General features: G+C 39.1%; 1 protein-coding gene across 1 annotated transcript in view; it reads right to left on the bottom strand.

Annotated features, from left to right (window-relative positions):
* sms (spermine synthase) overlaps positions 1-16,173 on the bottom strand; it is an 18,789-nt gene extending 2,616 nt beyond the window's left edge. Inside the window, exons 1-10 of the mRNA XM_028595035.1 lie at positions 15,877-16,173; positions 14,766-14,886; positions 4,013-4,100; positions 3,557-3,621; positions 3,289-3,464; positions 2,892-3,046; positions 2,650-2,739; positions 2,086-2,200; positions 1,891-1,970; positions 1,404-1,519 (exon numbers count right to left, since the gene is read on the bottom strand). Coding sequence (XP_028450836.1) covers positions 1,404-1,519; positions 1,891-1,970; positions 2,086-2,200; positions 2,650-2,739; positions 2,892-3,046; positions 3,289-3,464; positions 3,557-3,621; positions 4,013-4,100; positions 14,766-14,886; positions 15,877-15,922 — 1,052 coding nt within the window. The 5' untranslated portion in view covers positions 15,923-16,173. The remainder of the gene's footprint in view (positions 1-1,403; positions 1,520-1,890; positions 1,971-2,085; positions 2,201-2,649; positions 2,740-2,891; positions 3,047-3,288; positions 3,465-3,556; positions 3,622-4,012; positions 4,101-14,765; positions 14,887-15,876) is intronic.
* Positions 16,174-17,099: the final 926 nt, after the last annotated feature.

The raw sequence follows: 17,099 nt of genomic DNA on the forward strand, positions 1-17,099 counted from the left end.
TCAGAGTCATTGCAGGGGGGCCTCCAAATTATTGTACATTTTTGAGTCTTTAAAAAAATAAATAAATAAAATGCCTTAACATAATTCCAACATATTATTAGCAAATATAAATTCCCACTGATGATAGGCTTACTGGCCTATAGGTAAGGTAGTCCCTAAGATATCAGCCCACAGATACAGTTAATCCTAGATTTACTGTGCCACATATGTAACATTAAAATATGATTTATAAAATCATGCCAACAATTAATATTTTAATAGCTTATGAAAAAAGGTATGTAAGAAGGCTTTAGGTTACCCTAACAGTTATTGTAGGCCCAGTTTAATATGCAACTTAATTTCATACAATATGTTGGGGGTCCCTGCTACATCTCACTTTAAATTAAGGGGTCCTTGGATTAAAAAACGTTCAAGACCCCTGATGTAAAGGGGGGAAATGCCAATTAAGGACAACAGCTTAACTCTAAAACGCGGGGACAAAATCATATGACTATAATAATGTTACAGAATATTAAAATCATACCTGCAAACTCAGAAGGGCTGAAAAAGGTGACACGTAGGCTACATCTATTCTGTGTTTTTCAGACAACGGCAGCTACAGTCTGGTGTCAGACTCCTCTCCAGTGAAATATAGACACACTTTTACACAGTTTAGCTGTCAGCATTTTATCATGTTTACTCCATCTTCTAGCTAACGCTAGACTAACCTGCTTCCAACTGTAGTGTTGACTAGCGTGCCGTGCGGCGATGTTCAGTTCCCTCTAACGTCCGTTTTCGGAGCATCGCGCAGGCACCTAAGGCACCGAAATCCGTGTTGCTATTCGGTCCGGTAGATAACAGTCGATAAGGCACCGGTGGCGTATTAGCACCGGGTCTGTACAGGTGTTATGGATCGCGTACAAACCAATAGGGTGTCGGAATAGCTATGTTTATACTTCTCATCCAACCACAATCAAATTCACTCTCTCCGGATGGAGCGATTTGGATAGGGTTTTTTGTGTGTGTGTTTTTTTGAACGATGACGGACGAGCTGTAATGAAAACAAGCCAAACTGAAATATGAGTAACGAGGCTATTTTTAAAATGTAGGGAGTAGAAAGTACAGATAATTGCGTGAAAATGTAAGGAGTAGAAGTAAAAAGTATGCTGTAAAATAATTACTCCAGTAAAGTATAGATACCCAAAATGTCTACTTAAGTAAGGTAACGAAGTATTTGTACTTCGTTACTTGACACCTCTGGTATGAACAAATCATTTTAAAGGATAATTCTAGTTCATCACAACTTGGGTCTCATTTTTGTAGTTTTATCTGTCATTTGACAGTAAAATATAAAACATTTTAGCGTTGTTTTGCTTGTGAATGTATGCAAACCAAAAAAAAACTTAGAACTGATAAAAGGATACTGCTCCAAGTAGGAGGGCACACATGTCACCTCTTTGGAGAATGCCACCGGACACGAGAGCTTCCCCAGCTGTTCCTCATACAGACTCAGTGCCTCTGTCAGGGTCTCAGCATTACCCTGGTAACCAGTAGCGAAACTAATTTTTATATTAAGATATTGACCACAAAGCTTAAATCTAAAAACAATTTCATCCCATCTAATTTTTCATTTTAATCATAACCCATCAAATAAGACCATTCTCTCCTGGATTGATAACCAACTGGTTTAACTGTCCGTTCCCTCCTTGTAATATTTCCTGCCCAGATATCCTGTTCCAATAAGAAATACATCAAATGAAGGAAGCTTCTCTGAAAATGCCGTTCCACTGGGGTTTTAGAGATTAGTGTCAGGGATGCAAACGTTTTCAGTAGAAATGGTTAAGGACAGATTGGAGCATCAACTGTCAGTTTGCACTAAACATACTCAGCAGTTACTAAATATAGACTCACCTGTGTAAAATATTTCCCCGAGGGATGCAGGACTTTTATTGACAGATCTAAGATTAGCCGCAGGAACTCCCATGTAGAGTCTACAAAAAAACAGACAGGTTCAAACAAGTTAAAACAAGCTGCATTTGTGCAACACCACAGAGTATACAGTATATGTATAAATACTGTACAGTATAAAAAATTAAATACAAAAACCTTCTTCTGGCTGCGTGGATATTGGGATTGCAGTCAGGTCATTGATGACGTAATCAAACGTCTTTCCTTCCTGGACATACTTCTTCAGCACAGGGACACAGTCCTCTACTAGTATCTGTAATGCAGGAGACGAGGAGAATCCACTTACTTTCCTCTTAAGTTTCTTTCATTTAGAAAATGTGCTTAATACATTACTTTGCTCTCGTTTTAAATGAAGTAAAATCTCAGACTGTCGCCATTGTGTTTATCTAGTGCACGCACAGTCATGTATGACCCAATACACAGTTCTAACAGTGGCGTCACACTGATCAACAGGTGGTGGTTACAGGCCAAGAAATGCTGCAATGTGCCAGCAAAGACAGGGAAGAAGACTGCGAGCTAGTAAACATGGATGTGCTGGATTTGAAATACTGAATCTGCTTTGTAAAACATTTTCTCAATAGAAGGAAATGCTGTCAACAACCACACAGGACCCCTTTAACAAAGCCAGTTGATGAACCAGTTTCATGATACCGGTTATTCAAGTGCACCAGGAAGTAACATGAATATTCATTCAGCACTCACTTGGTAGCAGTCTCCCTTCAGGTTGTCGAGGATATTCCCGCAAGTTCCTCTCATGTACTTTTTGCAAGCATCTATCACCTTCTGGTCAATGTAAACACTTTGTTAAGGAATGATCAATCAGGTGCAAATGTACAATTATACCTTTTAGTAAAACACAGAAAAAACTACATTGCCTTTGGGATGAAAAAGTCACAAAACGGGAAGAAAAAAGCTTCAGCAGCAAAACAGAACACAAAGGATATATCCAACATGGTGATCATCTTTGGCTTTTGTTTGACCATCTCAGAAAGGATGCCTCCATCACCTCCTCCTAATATCAGCACCTCTTTTCCAGCATAATTCTCTCTTCCGCTACCCATGATGGCTTGGGTGTAGGCCAAATCACTCTCTGCTAGGTCTGCAAGGTAAATCAATTACTTGCACACTAAAAATACTTGATCAATTCTTATGAATACAAATACAATAATCACCATTGAATAAAGTGTTGCAAGTTTAATCTAGTACATTACATAACACTTTTATGTAAATTAACACACTAAGAGTGCACTTAAAAAAAAATTTCATCATCAACTTATGCAGCCAAACTGTATCTTGTGTCTCGAAATGAAAAACCATGTTCGTAGTTTTGTATACACTTACTTAAGTCATTATCGAGTATGAGGACATTTCCATACTGCTGGGAGTGCAATATCTTTATGTTTTGGTATGCAGAATCTTCTTCGTACACTATCTGGTCCATGTCATACTCAACCAGTCTGCCGTCAGCTGTGGGCCAGTATCGGTCAACTTCTGCTCCTCGTACGAGGGCTGGGAGCCTTGGGGTGAATGGTGAACAATACAATTAATCAATATTACTGCGATTGCCTTTTTACAACATGAGCAAAGCCATGAACCTCCAGATACGTACCTTTTAATCCTTGTAATATTGCCATTTAAGATAACCTTTAGCTTCGTTTCCAGTGCATTTAAAAGCTGTGGAGAAACAAATTGATTCTGAAACACCATAAAAGCTTAAATGCACAACAATTTTTGTCAACTAGTAGGATACTTTATAGAGATACATGGGTGGCACTCAACGCCAAAACACATAGGCAGTGAACAATGCAGCAGCCATATTGTTTCACTGTGTTCTGCATGTTTCTAATGGTGATCCACAGCAATTAGGGGCACAGTTGTACTTAGGACTGCTAAATGTCCTGTCCATGGGAAAGTGCATGTTTGCGCACCTAAGGCAAGTAGACAACGTGTGCAGTCAATAATGTTGGACACTGGTCCTCATCTTATAGTTCTGTCACATATCCAAAAGCTATTTTGTCCTGTGTGTTTTGGCTTTTAGAAAGTATTGTTTTTTTTAATCACCTACATTGTCTAGTTGTGCAATGTTATCCTCTTCATAACACTGCAGATCAATGGTGACCAACGCATGGGAGTGCACACGCAGAATAGCAAGCCTGAGAAATGAAGTGGTAAAAATAAAGAGATTGACACAAAGCAATAAAGTGAGTAGAACATTTCTATTTTTACTAAATTGATACCCAAAATCTAGATGTTCAAAAACCCACACCCCTCTTGGCTCGAAAGGTTTGTTGTTTTCTCTTTTGAAAAGAACATTGAATCCCGATGATGTTCACAGTGGAAAGCATCAATACTAGGCTTGCCGCGGTAGTTGGTGTTACACAGCGTTAATAGCCCAGCCCGACAGTGAAAGCTTGACTGGAGAGGCCAGAGATCAAAGTAAGCTCTCTACAGATATTGAGCGTTATCCACGAATATCTTATGGTGTAATCGGTAACACACTCAGGTGTTGTCACAAGTTTATTAACCTGTGAGATCATTTCCACACCATGACATCCCTAATTAAAACATACACTACCCCACATCTGCAGCATAATCCAACTCTCAGTTTACCATCAGTGTGCTCAGTATAGACCAATTTCTCCTAAACATGGCTGTAGGAGCCAAAAAACCTGTTTGTTTATATTTAAAGAACAATAGTTATTATTTTAAGACTTCCCATATTTTGGTTATAGTTTTGATCCACAGCTAGGCCACTGACTGGCAAATCGGCCACACCATAGTCATTGTGGGTGTGGTATAATTGATAAAGGGAAGTTGGAAACACGGGTGGAGGGTTTTTTGTAAGTCCTACCTTTAGTTGAGACCAAACAGTTTTTTAACCACATCTAATCATCCTGTTTCATCTTATTTGATATCATTTAAGAAACCATCAGTATTGTTTATTTTCCCTGATTCACACACATGCAACATTAACCTACAACGTTTTGGTAGGATCATAAAGATTTATTTCTATTAGGTAGGATATTTGTGTTTATTATTAATTTCAAACAACGACCGCATGTCTGGATCAACAACAAAAGGAACAAACAGTGTTGGGAAAGTTCACTTTCTACATGAACTAGTTCAGAGTTCAGTTCACAAATTTTAAAATGAACTAGTTCAGTTCATACTTCAAAATTTTGAACTAAGTTCACAGTTCCAAAAATTAACTAGTTCATAGTTTTTTTTCCCATATGTTGCACGAGCTATTATTTTTCAAAATTATTGCCACAGCCCATATAGAACCACAGACAGCAATTATTTTATCAGTTTTAACATTGAAACTATGCGTCAGATTTCATCTTCATATCCAAATCAGTTCAATGTGCCGTTTCAGGTTTGCTGTGGATGTGACTGAAGTGCAGATTTTCTTTTTGAAAGCCAGAGAGCAAAGTTTGCACAAAAATGTAAGATTTTTCCCATCCTCACCGACAGTGTCATAAAACTCGTTTAAATGATCATACGAAGCCTCCATGCTGCTTTTTGTTTTGATGACGCATGCAGCAGTGTGACACTGGTGGCGCCAGATTGGGTGTTTTTTCCTCTACATATAAAGGCCTTTTTACAGTGTGTTTTTAATGTTCATCAGGCAGTAATACAGTACGTTCAGTTCACATTCCCCCAAAATATGAATGAGTTCATGAACTATCGTTCAATTAACGCGTTCAGGCACAACACTGGGAACAAAGGTGCGTTAAAAAACGCTCTTCTATTGCTGGGGCAGTGGCTATAATTTTGAAACGGAATAGCCACTACAAGAAGTTAAACGTTTGCGTTGGATTTGCTCACACTACTCCTTGGACACGGGGCAAAAAAGGAAAATGGATTTTAAACAAGTGATAATGTGGAAGTAACAGGCGCATCTGGACTTCGGGACAAAAGGTAAAACGAACAATTGCTTGGTGTTGAGGTCTCGTGAAGGAAATGCTGTGTTAGCTGGAGCACTTGGCGCTATTGTGGAGCAGTGACAGCATTACATTGAATTAGTGTGCCTGATCAGCGCTACTGAATAAATTGTCAGATATTATTGTTAATGGTGTGACTCACCTATAGTGATATTTCAACTTGTCGGGATGTCAGAATTAAAAAGGAACTGCCAGAGGGCGTGTCCGAGCCTGATGCGGAGAAGCCCACTGAGGCTGCTGATGAAGATGAGATGACTCTATTGAAATTAATACGCTCTCGCAGAGGAAAACTGGGAGTGTTAACATGTAAACAGAATGAGATTCTGGATGGACGATGAATTTGTAAAGCCTGACAAACGTACCATAAAATTGAAATGTGAAACGCTTGATAAATTCAAAATTCTGTCCAAAAGTTCATGTCAGAAGAAGAACAAGAGTGTGACCAAATGGACTGGTTCAAGCCTAAGATAAAGAGGTTCAGAGATTTCTTTTGAATAATGTGGAGAGAAAGATGGAGTTGGCTGCTTATCAGGAGCAGCTTAATAAACAGCCTGAAGAGCTTCCTGACATACAGCCAGAAGAATTGACTTCCTCAACCTAAACCACCAGAAGATTAAAGGCCCAGTTTGAGGTAGAGAGAGCAGTTGTGTTGGTTTGTGCAAATATGCTTGAAAAGAATCATCAAATGGAAACAGAAGAAGCAAGCTTCAAAAGCAAGGCAAATGCAAGCTGGACTAGCTGAATCCACTGCAAAATTAAAAAAGGTACTGGAAGAATATGAAGTTTCCTCTCAAACATTTTAAGTTGATGTAATTAAGACACCACCTGATGCCATGAATGCTTATATTGAGCAAATGTATAATCTACAGAAAAGACCACTGGAAACACTGGAGAGGTTTAACCCCTCCACACCTGGAGTTTCACAAGACAAAACAACACAATTAGAAGATCCAGGTCAATACAGCATCCCTCATTTAGGCCCCATCTCCAGCTCAGATGAGGCTACAGGTGGCACCACTCAGACTGGTTTTAGTCTTAATAAGGGAAATAATACTCTGGTTGATGTGTTGAAGAGACAAAATGAGGTTTCAGAACTCAATGTGAAGAAACAGTGTTTTTGTCTTTACTTCCAGTCAAAGCCATAAACTAATTATCTGGTGAACCACCACAGTATCAGCCTTTTATTCAAGCTTTTGAACACTGCATTGAAAGTAAAACTGACAGCAACCAAGACCGACTCTACTTTTTAGAACAGACAAGCAAAGGACCTAGTTCAAAGTTGTCTCCACTTGGAACCTTCAATTGGATACAGGGAGGCCAGGAGGCTTTTATTGGATAATTTTGGCCATGGTATGAAAATCACAGCAGCCTACATCGATAAAGCCCTCAGCTGGCCAACCATAAAAGTTGACTCCCTTTTATATTCAGGGATAAGTTCAGGTCTGTCACCTGTGACATACAGGAAAGGCATAAACGGAGAGCAAGCTTCAAATATCTGGTACAATTTGTTGAAAAACAGGCTAGGATCAGCCTAGATCCAATTTTTGGAGACAATCAAGATCCCTGTCCAGCCAACAAAGCCTCTAGATTAAAAAAGGTATTTAAACCTACCACCAAAGGAAGTAGCTTTGTCACTGCCATAACTGCTGTGTCTGAAAACTCAGAGGAGAGCAAAACATACCCATTGCCTGCCATTAATCAGCCGCCAGAGAACCCTGTGAAAAACAAAGTGTGTACTTGAATGAAAGACCTCACAACAGAATAGCTTATCAATGACCATGTGCATTCTGTTAAGCAGACCACACATGGAGTTGTGTAGAAAATTTAAAGCAAGACCACACAAAGAAAAGGTTGAAATCCTCAAGTCGAAAGGTCCATGTTTTGGACGATACATATTGTGACATATGAGCAGAGAATGCAAAAGGCGACTCATATGTGACATCGGTCAAAAGAAACACCCCACTTTACTGCACATCAAGACTGAAGAGGAATGCGCTCACATAGAAGTGAAATATGTCAGGGAAACACCCCCCCATGTTTTCCATGGCAAATCGGTGACCATACTGGGGCCGGAGAAGATTGCGCTCTTTCCATTCTGCCTGTACAAGTTAAACATGTCAAAAGGTAACAGGGTTACAACAACCTACGCCTTACTTGGCCCTGGTAGTACTGCAAAATTCTGTACTGAGAAGTTGATGAATGAACTTAACGTCCAGGGGCAGAGAACGAGGATTCTTCTAAAAACAATGGGACAGGAGAAACCTGTTAGCAGCTACAAAATAACTGGTATTGTGGCATATTAAACTTAAAAACTAATCCAAACGCCGCAGCAGGCTAAGACGTGGTTTTACACTGAAGACGCGTCACGCTGAACCATTGCACTTGATGGAATGTCTTTATTGATCCATTTCACAGACTTAGCAAGAAACAGCACTTACTTGTATTGATGCATTTCATAAGCCGTGCAAAGATACCTCAGACAGTGCAGTAATAGCAGATACCAACGGTGACGGTCAACAGAACGTTTCTCCACGTGCTCACCCTGCAGCCATCATCCCAACACCTGGTCAAACCCGCACAAGTGAATGCACGCACACACTAATACAGTTACCACACCCCGGTGACACCCACAGTAGTCAGCGACGTCACTAAGCGCGTGCACATACACAATAGCGCAAAAAAGGAGGAAAGCTCATAATACGAATCAAACCCGTTGTATGGCTCCTACAACTGGTCTTGAAGTATGCAGTCTCCAAGGCAGGCACGGCGTTATGGGTGGGCCTGACGGGCCTAGGCCCACCCACTTTTCAACAGGCCCCCCCAAAACATTTCCTCAAAAAACATTAATTAATTAATTAATATATTATAATTTGTTGAAGAATTATTAAAAATTGGCAAATAATCTCACAATTTGTGCTAAAATTGTCTAAATGTTTAGTTTTCAAAAACAATTTAAAAAAAACTGGTCATGTCTATTTTTATGTTTCTGCGCAAGCTCAGCAGACAGTGAGGTTCGGATCGGATGTAGCTTGTAGGTATGCTAGGCTAGCTCCCAGTGATCTGAGAGTGTGAAAATCATTTCCAGTAAAGGACAAGGTTGCAACAGTCGTTGTTTAGGTACCTTAAACGTGCACGAACGTTCTCAGAGTCATCGCTGCAACCAGGAGATGAAGGAGAGCTGAGATCCACAACGCCGAGCACATCTTTGTCTCGGACACCGCAGGATGCTAACGCGGCTAGCGCGGCCAGCGCGACCAGCGCCGGTGCTAGCCATTGCCTCTGCCTCGCGAGTGGATAATATAGCCCCTATGGATATAGTCCTGTGGATCGGTCTTCCGTGGATGAGCCCGCAACTCAACCAGTGCTAAAGTATCCGGTCACTTCTTCTTTAGGGAGTTTAATTGTGCCAGAGGATAACAGTAAGGTATGTGAAGGCTACTCTGCCTGTATTGTATTATGTCGTTATATGAGATGTATGAATTAAAATAATCAATTCATAACATGCTCCAGAGCTGCAGGCGCAGTTCTATTTCTATAACAGCTTGTTACTGTTGTCAAGTTGTTGTTCCCTCATGGTTTTCTCTTGTTATGGCCAATAATGCTTTAGGGCTTGTTAATGCGATTTATTTATTTTTGTTAAACATGTTTATAACATGAATCATCACACTAAAGTAAGGAAATAACTTGAGTCTTGTTTTACATGACAGATGACTTTGTCAATGAACACGTTCTGTGGCCGAGTATTGATTGAAACTGTCGGGCAGTGTTGTTGATTTGTATATTGTTGAAAACTTAAAACAATTGAAAAGAATTGTGAAATATTCGGCCTCATGTTATACGAGCAGAACTAAACTATGTTTTGGGGAAATATTAGATTCCTGACCACTTTTACAGTCTATAGGCCTGAGGTTAGGAGAGATGCGCTATAGCACAGCCAGGTATGGTGCGTAATGGTGATTCCAAAGCGCTCTTCTTTTGGTCATAACCAAGGAGAGCGATCGCGGATAGGTCCGTCCTTTGCACCGAAACTTTTTACAATGAAACATATAAATAGCATCAAGCTATTACAATCTTTATTATGTAAGCACATATATATAACAGTATATTAGCCAGTCATTTGTATTAGGTTAAAAAGGGATTTGATAAAGTTTTTAATTTAAGGCCCACCCACAATTGGTCTGGCCCATCCAAAACTGGAATCCTGGCGCCGTGCCTGCTCCAAGGTGGCTAATTCCTGACGCCGCCAGAGGCATACACCCACTCAGAGATTTCTGTTACAAAAGGAAAACCTCCCTACACAAGGAGACATCATGAAATGGCCATATCTCAGTGAAGTTTAGCTTACTACTGTTGAAAAGGATATAGGACTACTCATTGGACTGAATTGAGGTTGTGAATAGTGAAGGGAATGGCCCTTACACAGTAAAGACACAACTTGGATGGGTAGTAAATGGACCACTCAACAGCAGTCCCTGCATGTATGAATATGGACGGCCATATTTGAAAGCAAACAGAATCTCAATTACCAACATTGAATAACTGCTTGTTCAACAGTACAACCGAAATTTTCCTGAATAACGTCACAGTGAGAAAAGTGAGTTATCCATTGAAAATAAACAGTTTCTTAAGAAAGAATTCTGCTACATTGAAGAAAGGACACTACTATCTCCAACTCCCTTTCCAAAAGGACGATGTTAGAATGCCACAAAACCGCTGTGTTGTAGAACAGCGTACCCTAAATCTTGTTAGGAAGTTCAAGAAAAACCAGGAGTTTTTTGAGGACTATAAAGTAAGGCCCTGTGATTTCCGCGATGCGGAAAACACGGACGGAATCGCGGAATCTACACATGAAAATGGAATTCTGTTATACACGCGGAATTTGCATATATTTTGTTGATATATTAAATAAACAATTTATTTTCCTAATTTTTCAGTTTAAAACAAGCGGAGAAAGGTCTCTACCTAAACCGTGGCCAAATGGCACAGCCTGTTGCCTAGTAACCATACGTCATCACGTTCACGTTGAGTTTGTTGCGAGGGAAAAAATGTCGAAGCGAGTGGCGCCTCCCGATAAGACAATCACTCACGGAAGAAGAGTATCCGTGTGTTTTTTGACTGCGCTGCCACATAAAGGGGGACATCTTTAAACAAAGAACTGTTACAAGGCCCAGACTTAACCAACAAGCTGCTTGGAGTTCTCCTCAGGTTTCGCGAGGAACCCATTGCCAAGATGGCTGATATGGCTGATATAGAGGGAATGTTTCATCAGGTTGAAGTACCACCTAAAGATGTCGACTTCCTTCGTTTCCTTTGGTGGCCTGATGGTGATATTGGCAAACCACTGGCAGAGTATAGGATGATCAGCTTCTTTTGGGGTTGGTAATGGAGTCAGACAAGGGGGTTTTTAATCTTTATATGGATGATCTGTCCAGGCAGTTGAGAGCCTGTAATACTGGGTGCATGATTGGTAATTCAGTAGTGAACCATATTATGTATGCTGACGACCCTGTGATTTTTAGCCCAAGTAGTGCTGGATTACATCAGCTTCTTACAATCTGTTCGGTATATGGTGTGGAACATGATATTAAATATAACGCCAATAAGAGTGTCGTCATGATCAGTAGAACTAAAGATGATAAAGGTTTGAACTACCCTGATTTTAAATTGGCTAATAATACGCTTAGTGTCTGTAATAAGGTGAAATACCTTGGTCATTTTATCACTGATAAAATGACAGATGATGAAGATATTTACAGGCAATGTCACACGATGTATGCACAAGCCAATAGTCTCTTACGTAAATTTAGGGCATGTACGGCTGGTGTAAAGATATCTCTGTTCAAAGCATATTGCACACCGTTGTATACTGTGCACTTGTGGTCAAACTATAAAAAGGCAAGTCTTTTCAAATTGAAAGTAGCATATACTGACGCAATGAGAATATTACTCACAAGACCAAGATGGTGTAGTGCAAGTGAGAGGTTTGTGGTTGCAAGAGTGAGAACCTTTCATGCTTTTTTAAGAAACCTAATGTTTAAATTCATGTGTCGGCTTGATGGGTCACAAAATGAAATAATAATGGGCTTAACTGACATACGTCTAAGCACTACACGCTACCAATCCCGTATGTGGAAATACTGGTATAATTGTCTCATGGTAGAACAATAATTTTCTTTTTAAATTTGTTTGTTTTATTACATGTGTAGGTAGGTGTGTATGCATGTGCGTTTATGGATATACATTTATGTATTGTTGTGGGTGATTTGGACCTTGAGTCTGTAATAAAGTTTGATGATGAGGATGATGATGATGACTGTTCGGCTCGTTCTCATCTCCTAGCTGTGCTAGCTTTGCCCTGAAGAAAACAGCTAAGGATAACCAGGGCAAATACGATGTACAGGTTCTTGAGAACATCAGGAAAAACTGCATAGGATAGGAACTAGGGCTGGGCGATATATCGATATAAAAAATATAGATATATTTTTAAATGAGATATGGAATTAGACCATATCGCATATATCGATATAGTTCAAATTTGATCCTTGCTCCAAGTAAGCAAGCAAGCAAGCTGCTGATCCTTTTGGATTGGCCTCTTTTATTTTATAGGCTTTTTATTTAAGATATTTTTTTATTTAAATGTGCACCTTATGGAGCTTTGATTTCAATAAAGGTACTCCTGTTGTTATACAGTATTTATATATTATACAGTTTACATTTTATTGTTATTTGAACAGCTGAGCATTTAATCATGAACCAGGTGAAGAAACCTGTTCATTATTTATTCATTAGTTTTTGTAACTGTTCACTGAAATAGCCGGTTTCTATGAAACTACTTGTGACATGTCATATTTGGCTTTGACTTTGACTCAACATTTGCTCTCACTTTACAGAAAAAATATCGGGATATATATTGTATATCGGTATTCAGCCAAAATATATCGGGATATGACTTTTGGTCCATATCGCCCAGCCCTAATAGGAACAACAATCTTTGAAATTGGTCCAGTATTAAGTGTGAACACTGTATCCGGCAGCCACACACCGGGTCTGCAATAAAACCCTATGGGGCAAATGTGCATTGTAAAATTTCGTCCACTAAAAGTGTTTTTTGTTTTGACACTGACAGGCTTAGATTATTATTCTACAACATTGTGGAAAAGATCGCTACAGAGATAGGCCTCTTTAAGGCATGCTGTTTGACCAGAAACAGCTCTGAGGTTGCTAACGCTAAACTCACCAGACTCCATTTTAAAATACAAGCTGCACAATTGCCCCATAACTTACGTTGTTTCGCTGACGCCGACTGCAGCGATCTTGCTTAATACTGGACCAATGTCAAAGATTATTGTTCCCATCAGTCACTTAGACACAAAAACATATGAAAATAAAAAATAAAAACCTTAAAATTGATGATTGATGCTCCTATGGCGCACTGCAGACATTAGATTTGAAGTGCCAACACCACAGAACCAGCAGAATTTTAGAAAAGGTCGCTATTTAGGCAAAAGGTTTTGTGTGTTACAGATACTCCAATCAGTGAGACTGGGTCATACAACTTCCGTCATGATCTAGCCTATAATTAGCTTTCATTTTAATGTTTGAATGATATCAAGACATTTAATTTGCATTCATTCATGTTCACTTTTTTAATAATTTATATAGGCGACATAACAAGCTTATAGGCTATATTATGCATACATGACAAAACAGATGATTGATTCTTCTTTCTGCAGTGACAGCAGAGGCCACTAAAAACCTTTTAAGTATAAGTTATAGTATACTTGTTGTCCTTCATCCTCCAAGGCATCAATCCCCCCTTTTTTCAACTTGTTTATGAATGCCATCACAGTTATTGGGCTTTTAAAAGAAACTTTGGACTTCGCAATGGTATGTAGGTGCACCGCTGCTGCAGAATTAAGAGCTGGATTCACATGATCATTACCATCCTTTACTCTTGTGTTTCACCGTAAAAAAATAAATAAATGTATAAATAGAAGACTGTTTGTAGAGTGGATCTAAGTAGCGATAATGTGTTACGTCTTTGGTGCGTACCTCAGCACAATAGGCTATACTGCAAATTAACACTGACCTCAGTCAGTCAGTGAGGCAGAGAGGAGAGATGAAGAGACAGAGATGCAGTAAGGCACCTGAATGATTTTGATCACATCATTACAGTAACTCTTTCCAAACAGGTAGTGCGGCTGCAGAAAATATAGCTTTGGTTGATGGGTCCTCATTGGACACTCACAATTTAAACAAGGTTGGAGTAGGTTCGTCATAACACCTTTGGTTAGTCTTTTGGTAAGCTATTTAAAACAAAAGGTGTGCTTCCAAATGCACACGTCAGATGCTTGCAATGTGTTTTGGGCCTGGGAAACCATGGAATCCTGCATTCCTTCTGACAATAACTGCTGTTTTTCATGATAGTTGAAACTACTATTGGATACTGATACCAGACTTTCGTTAAGTGCATTAAACTGAATTTAATCACATGTTCTCTTTGTACAACAATACATCTGGAGCCATATTTACAAAACATACTGAGACTGAAAGTAGCTCCTAACTGGCAAAGTTAGGAAAAAACTCCTAATAATTAAGGTGTAGATAAGTAATAATAAGTAAGTTTAGAACTCCAAAGTTTTTTCACTCCTGTGTATTGAATATTTTATTTCACATTCACTAACGGACTGATCACCTGTCAACCAATCTCTTTGGACATTAAAATGTGGCAGTATTAAGATCTAATGTTCATGTTTAAATACAAAATGTAAAACAAATATGTAACAACAACTACACAACTCTGAGATTTTTCATACATCTGTACTACAGACAAAAGAAAACAATTATATGGCAACCAAGAAATGGTGTTCTTACCGGCCATTTTTGCCTACAAAAGTACCAAGGTATCCATGCCCATTTGTTTCATGCGCAGTCTCTGTCATTTCTTGCTCATGAAATATGGACAGTAGATCAGGAACTGTCGTAGCAGAGTCAACTGGGAAAAGAGAGAGGGTGGAACGATTACAAACATATTTAAACATAATTAATAATAATTTCCCCCCTTTTTATATTCTCTGCATCAGTGGTGAAAGAGGTACTCAGATCCTCTACTAAATGTGACAGTGAAAAAATGCCCTATTAAAACAGTACTATTATGAACAAAATGTGCTTATGTATTTAAGTAAAAGTACTCCTTATGCAGGTAAAATGGCCCCTGAAAGCGTCATATTGTTATAATTTATACTGCGTTCTTCTTGTCACCTAGCTAATTATTATAGATGGATTAACATGTAAGCAGCATTTTACTGCTACAGCTGGTGAAGGTTGAGTAGTTTAACGTACGATAAATCCAAACAAACACTCATTCTGACCAATGGTGGAACTGTCACTCAGCGACACAATTTCCAGGTCCTATGGGTTAATGGTGACTAAAGTAACACTAACGTCAACTTCTATTTTGAGACAAGTAGGTTAATGCTGGTCTAACGGCGGTTGAAGACCTCGTTTACACTTTTACCAGTCTCGGCATCAGCTCACTACTCACCTTTACGGTTCGTTAGATTCTTAGCATACATAAAACTACAAAAATGGCTGAAAATGCGCGACAGCGCTGGGTTAACACCGCACTTTCCACATTGTAAGCTAGAGGAGTCTCCATCCAAAGCAATGAGGCTGAATAGACGTCAACTTAAAATATATATATATAACCTCTAACACACAAACATGCAAATGACATTAAGATATTTACCAACAACTTTCAGCTTTAACCCCCACTTATCAAACAATATACGTGTATGTCATATATTAGCCATGTTTCATCAAAATCAATATAGCGTTACTGTTTTGAAGGACAGTGACAGACTAGCAGATATTAGCAGGCTAGCCAGCTAGCTATCATGCAGCCCTGATGCAGTGGCTGTAACGCTAACCGTTAACCTGAATTCTTGCACTGACTGTATTCAGCCGCTCATCGCGCTCATTTTACCTGCCGTAGAGAGCTTGAAGTCGAGAGTATAATGTCGCAGTGCCATGTCTGAGTGCAACCTTCATCCATGCCTGGGAATAGGCCGGCTGCGAGTATTTATCTGCAGAGACAGAGGTAGGGCCGTGCTACCACTGCTGCTACCAAACCAGGCGTGGCTTCTGCGCTGCGGTGCGGTACTCCGGTGATGTGGTGACAGCGCAGAGAGTACAAGATGAGACGAGAGAGAAATCTTCCTCCGATGTTTTTCCACTGGCGCACTTCGCGGAATGGTGAAAGGATAGTCCTATTCCAGTTCAAGAGACGAGTAGATTACAATACATTTCTCTTTAATCAACATTTACATTCGCGGTTTTACATACACTTACGTAATCACAATGTAATAATGGGACTCAAAAGCAGCAATGATTCGTATTTCTTTAGTAGGCCTAGACTATAGGTTTTTTTTCACTGCTCATCATGATCTGGAAAACTGGATTCAAAAACACCAGTCAAGTTGCAATTTACATCCACGTCTTTGCAGACTCATGTAGTAAATACTTTGAAGGAATTAAATAAAAAAAAAGTCGTTGAGTGTATTTTTGGTGGAATGGAAGTGGTCACTATTTTGATGTAGACTATGATTACAGTAAATAATTTCCAGTGAGAAACATGCTGTCTTAGAGGACTTTGACCTTTGTCACATGGTGCAATGACAATCACGAACTTATCTCACTAAAGTCACTGCAGTCAGTAACTGTGTGCATAACTATATGGAAAAAGTATGAATAAAAGCAAGTAAAAAGTGACTAATTTCCACATGTCAATTTTATTCATATAAGTGAAATGGGCTCAAATCAAATAGACATAACATTTATCTGCTTTTAACCTAACATCTAACTATAAATTCAAAGAATCTATGTGCATGTGTGTGTCTCCCGCAGTGGTGGAATTTAACCAAGTACATTGACTCAAGTACTGTACTTAAGTACAAAAAGAACCTGTACTTTACTTGAGTCTTTTCTTTTTATGCCACTTTCTAATTCTACTCCACTATACATTTCAGAGACACATATTGTACTTTTTACTCCACTACATTGATCTGACAGCTTTAGTTACTAGTTACTTTACAAATTAAGATTTTTGCATACAAAACACATGTAGTTTATAAAATACAATGTTTTATTATGATTAAACTACCCAACAATGTAAAGGCCTACAAGTACAGCTGAAATGATTAGACGATT

This window comes from Perca flavescens, chromosome 13 (assembly GCF_004354835.1).
Source record: "Perca flavescens isolate YP-PL-M2 chromosome 13, PFLA_1.0, whole genome shotgun sequence".
NCBI classification, from domain to species: Eukaryota; Metazoa; Chordata; class Actinopteri; order Perciformes; family Percidae; genus Perca; species Perca flavescens.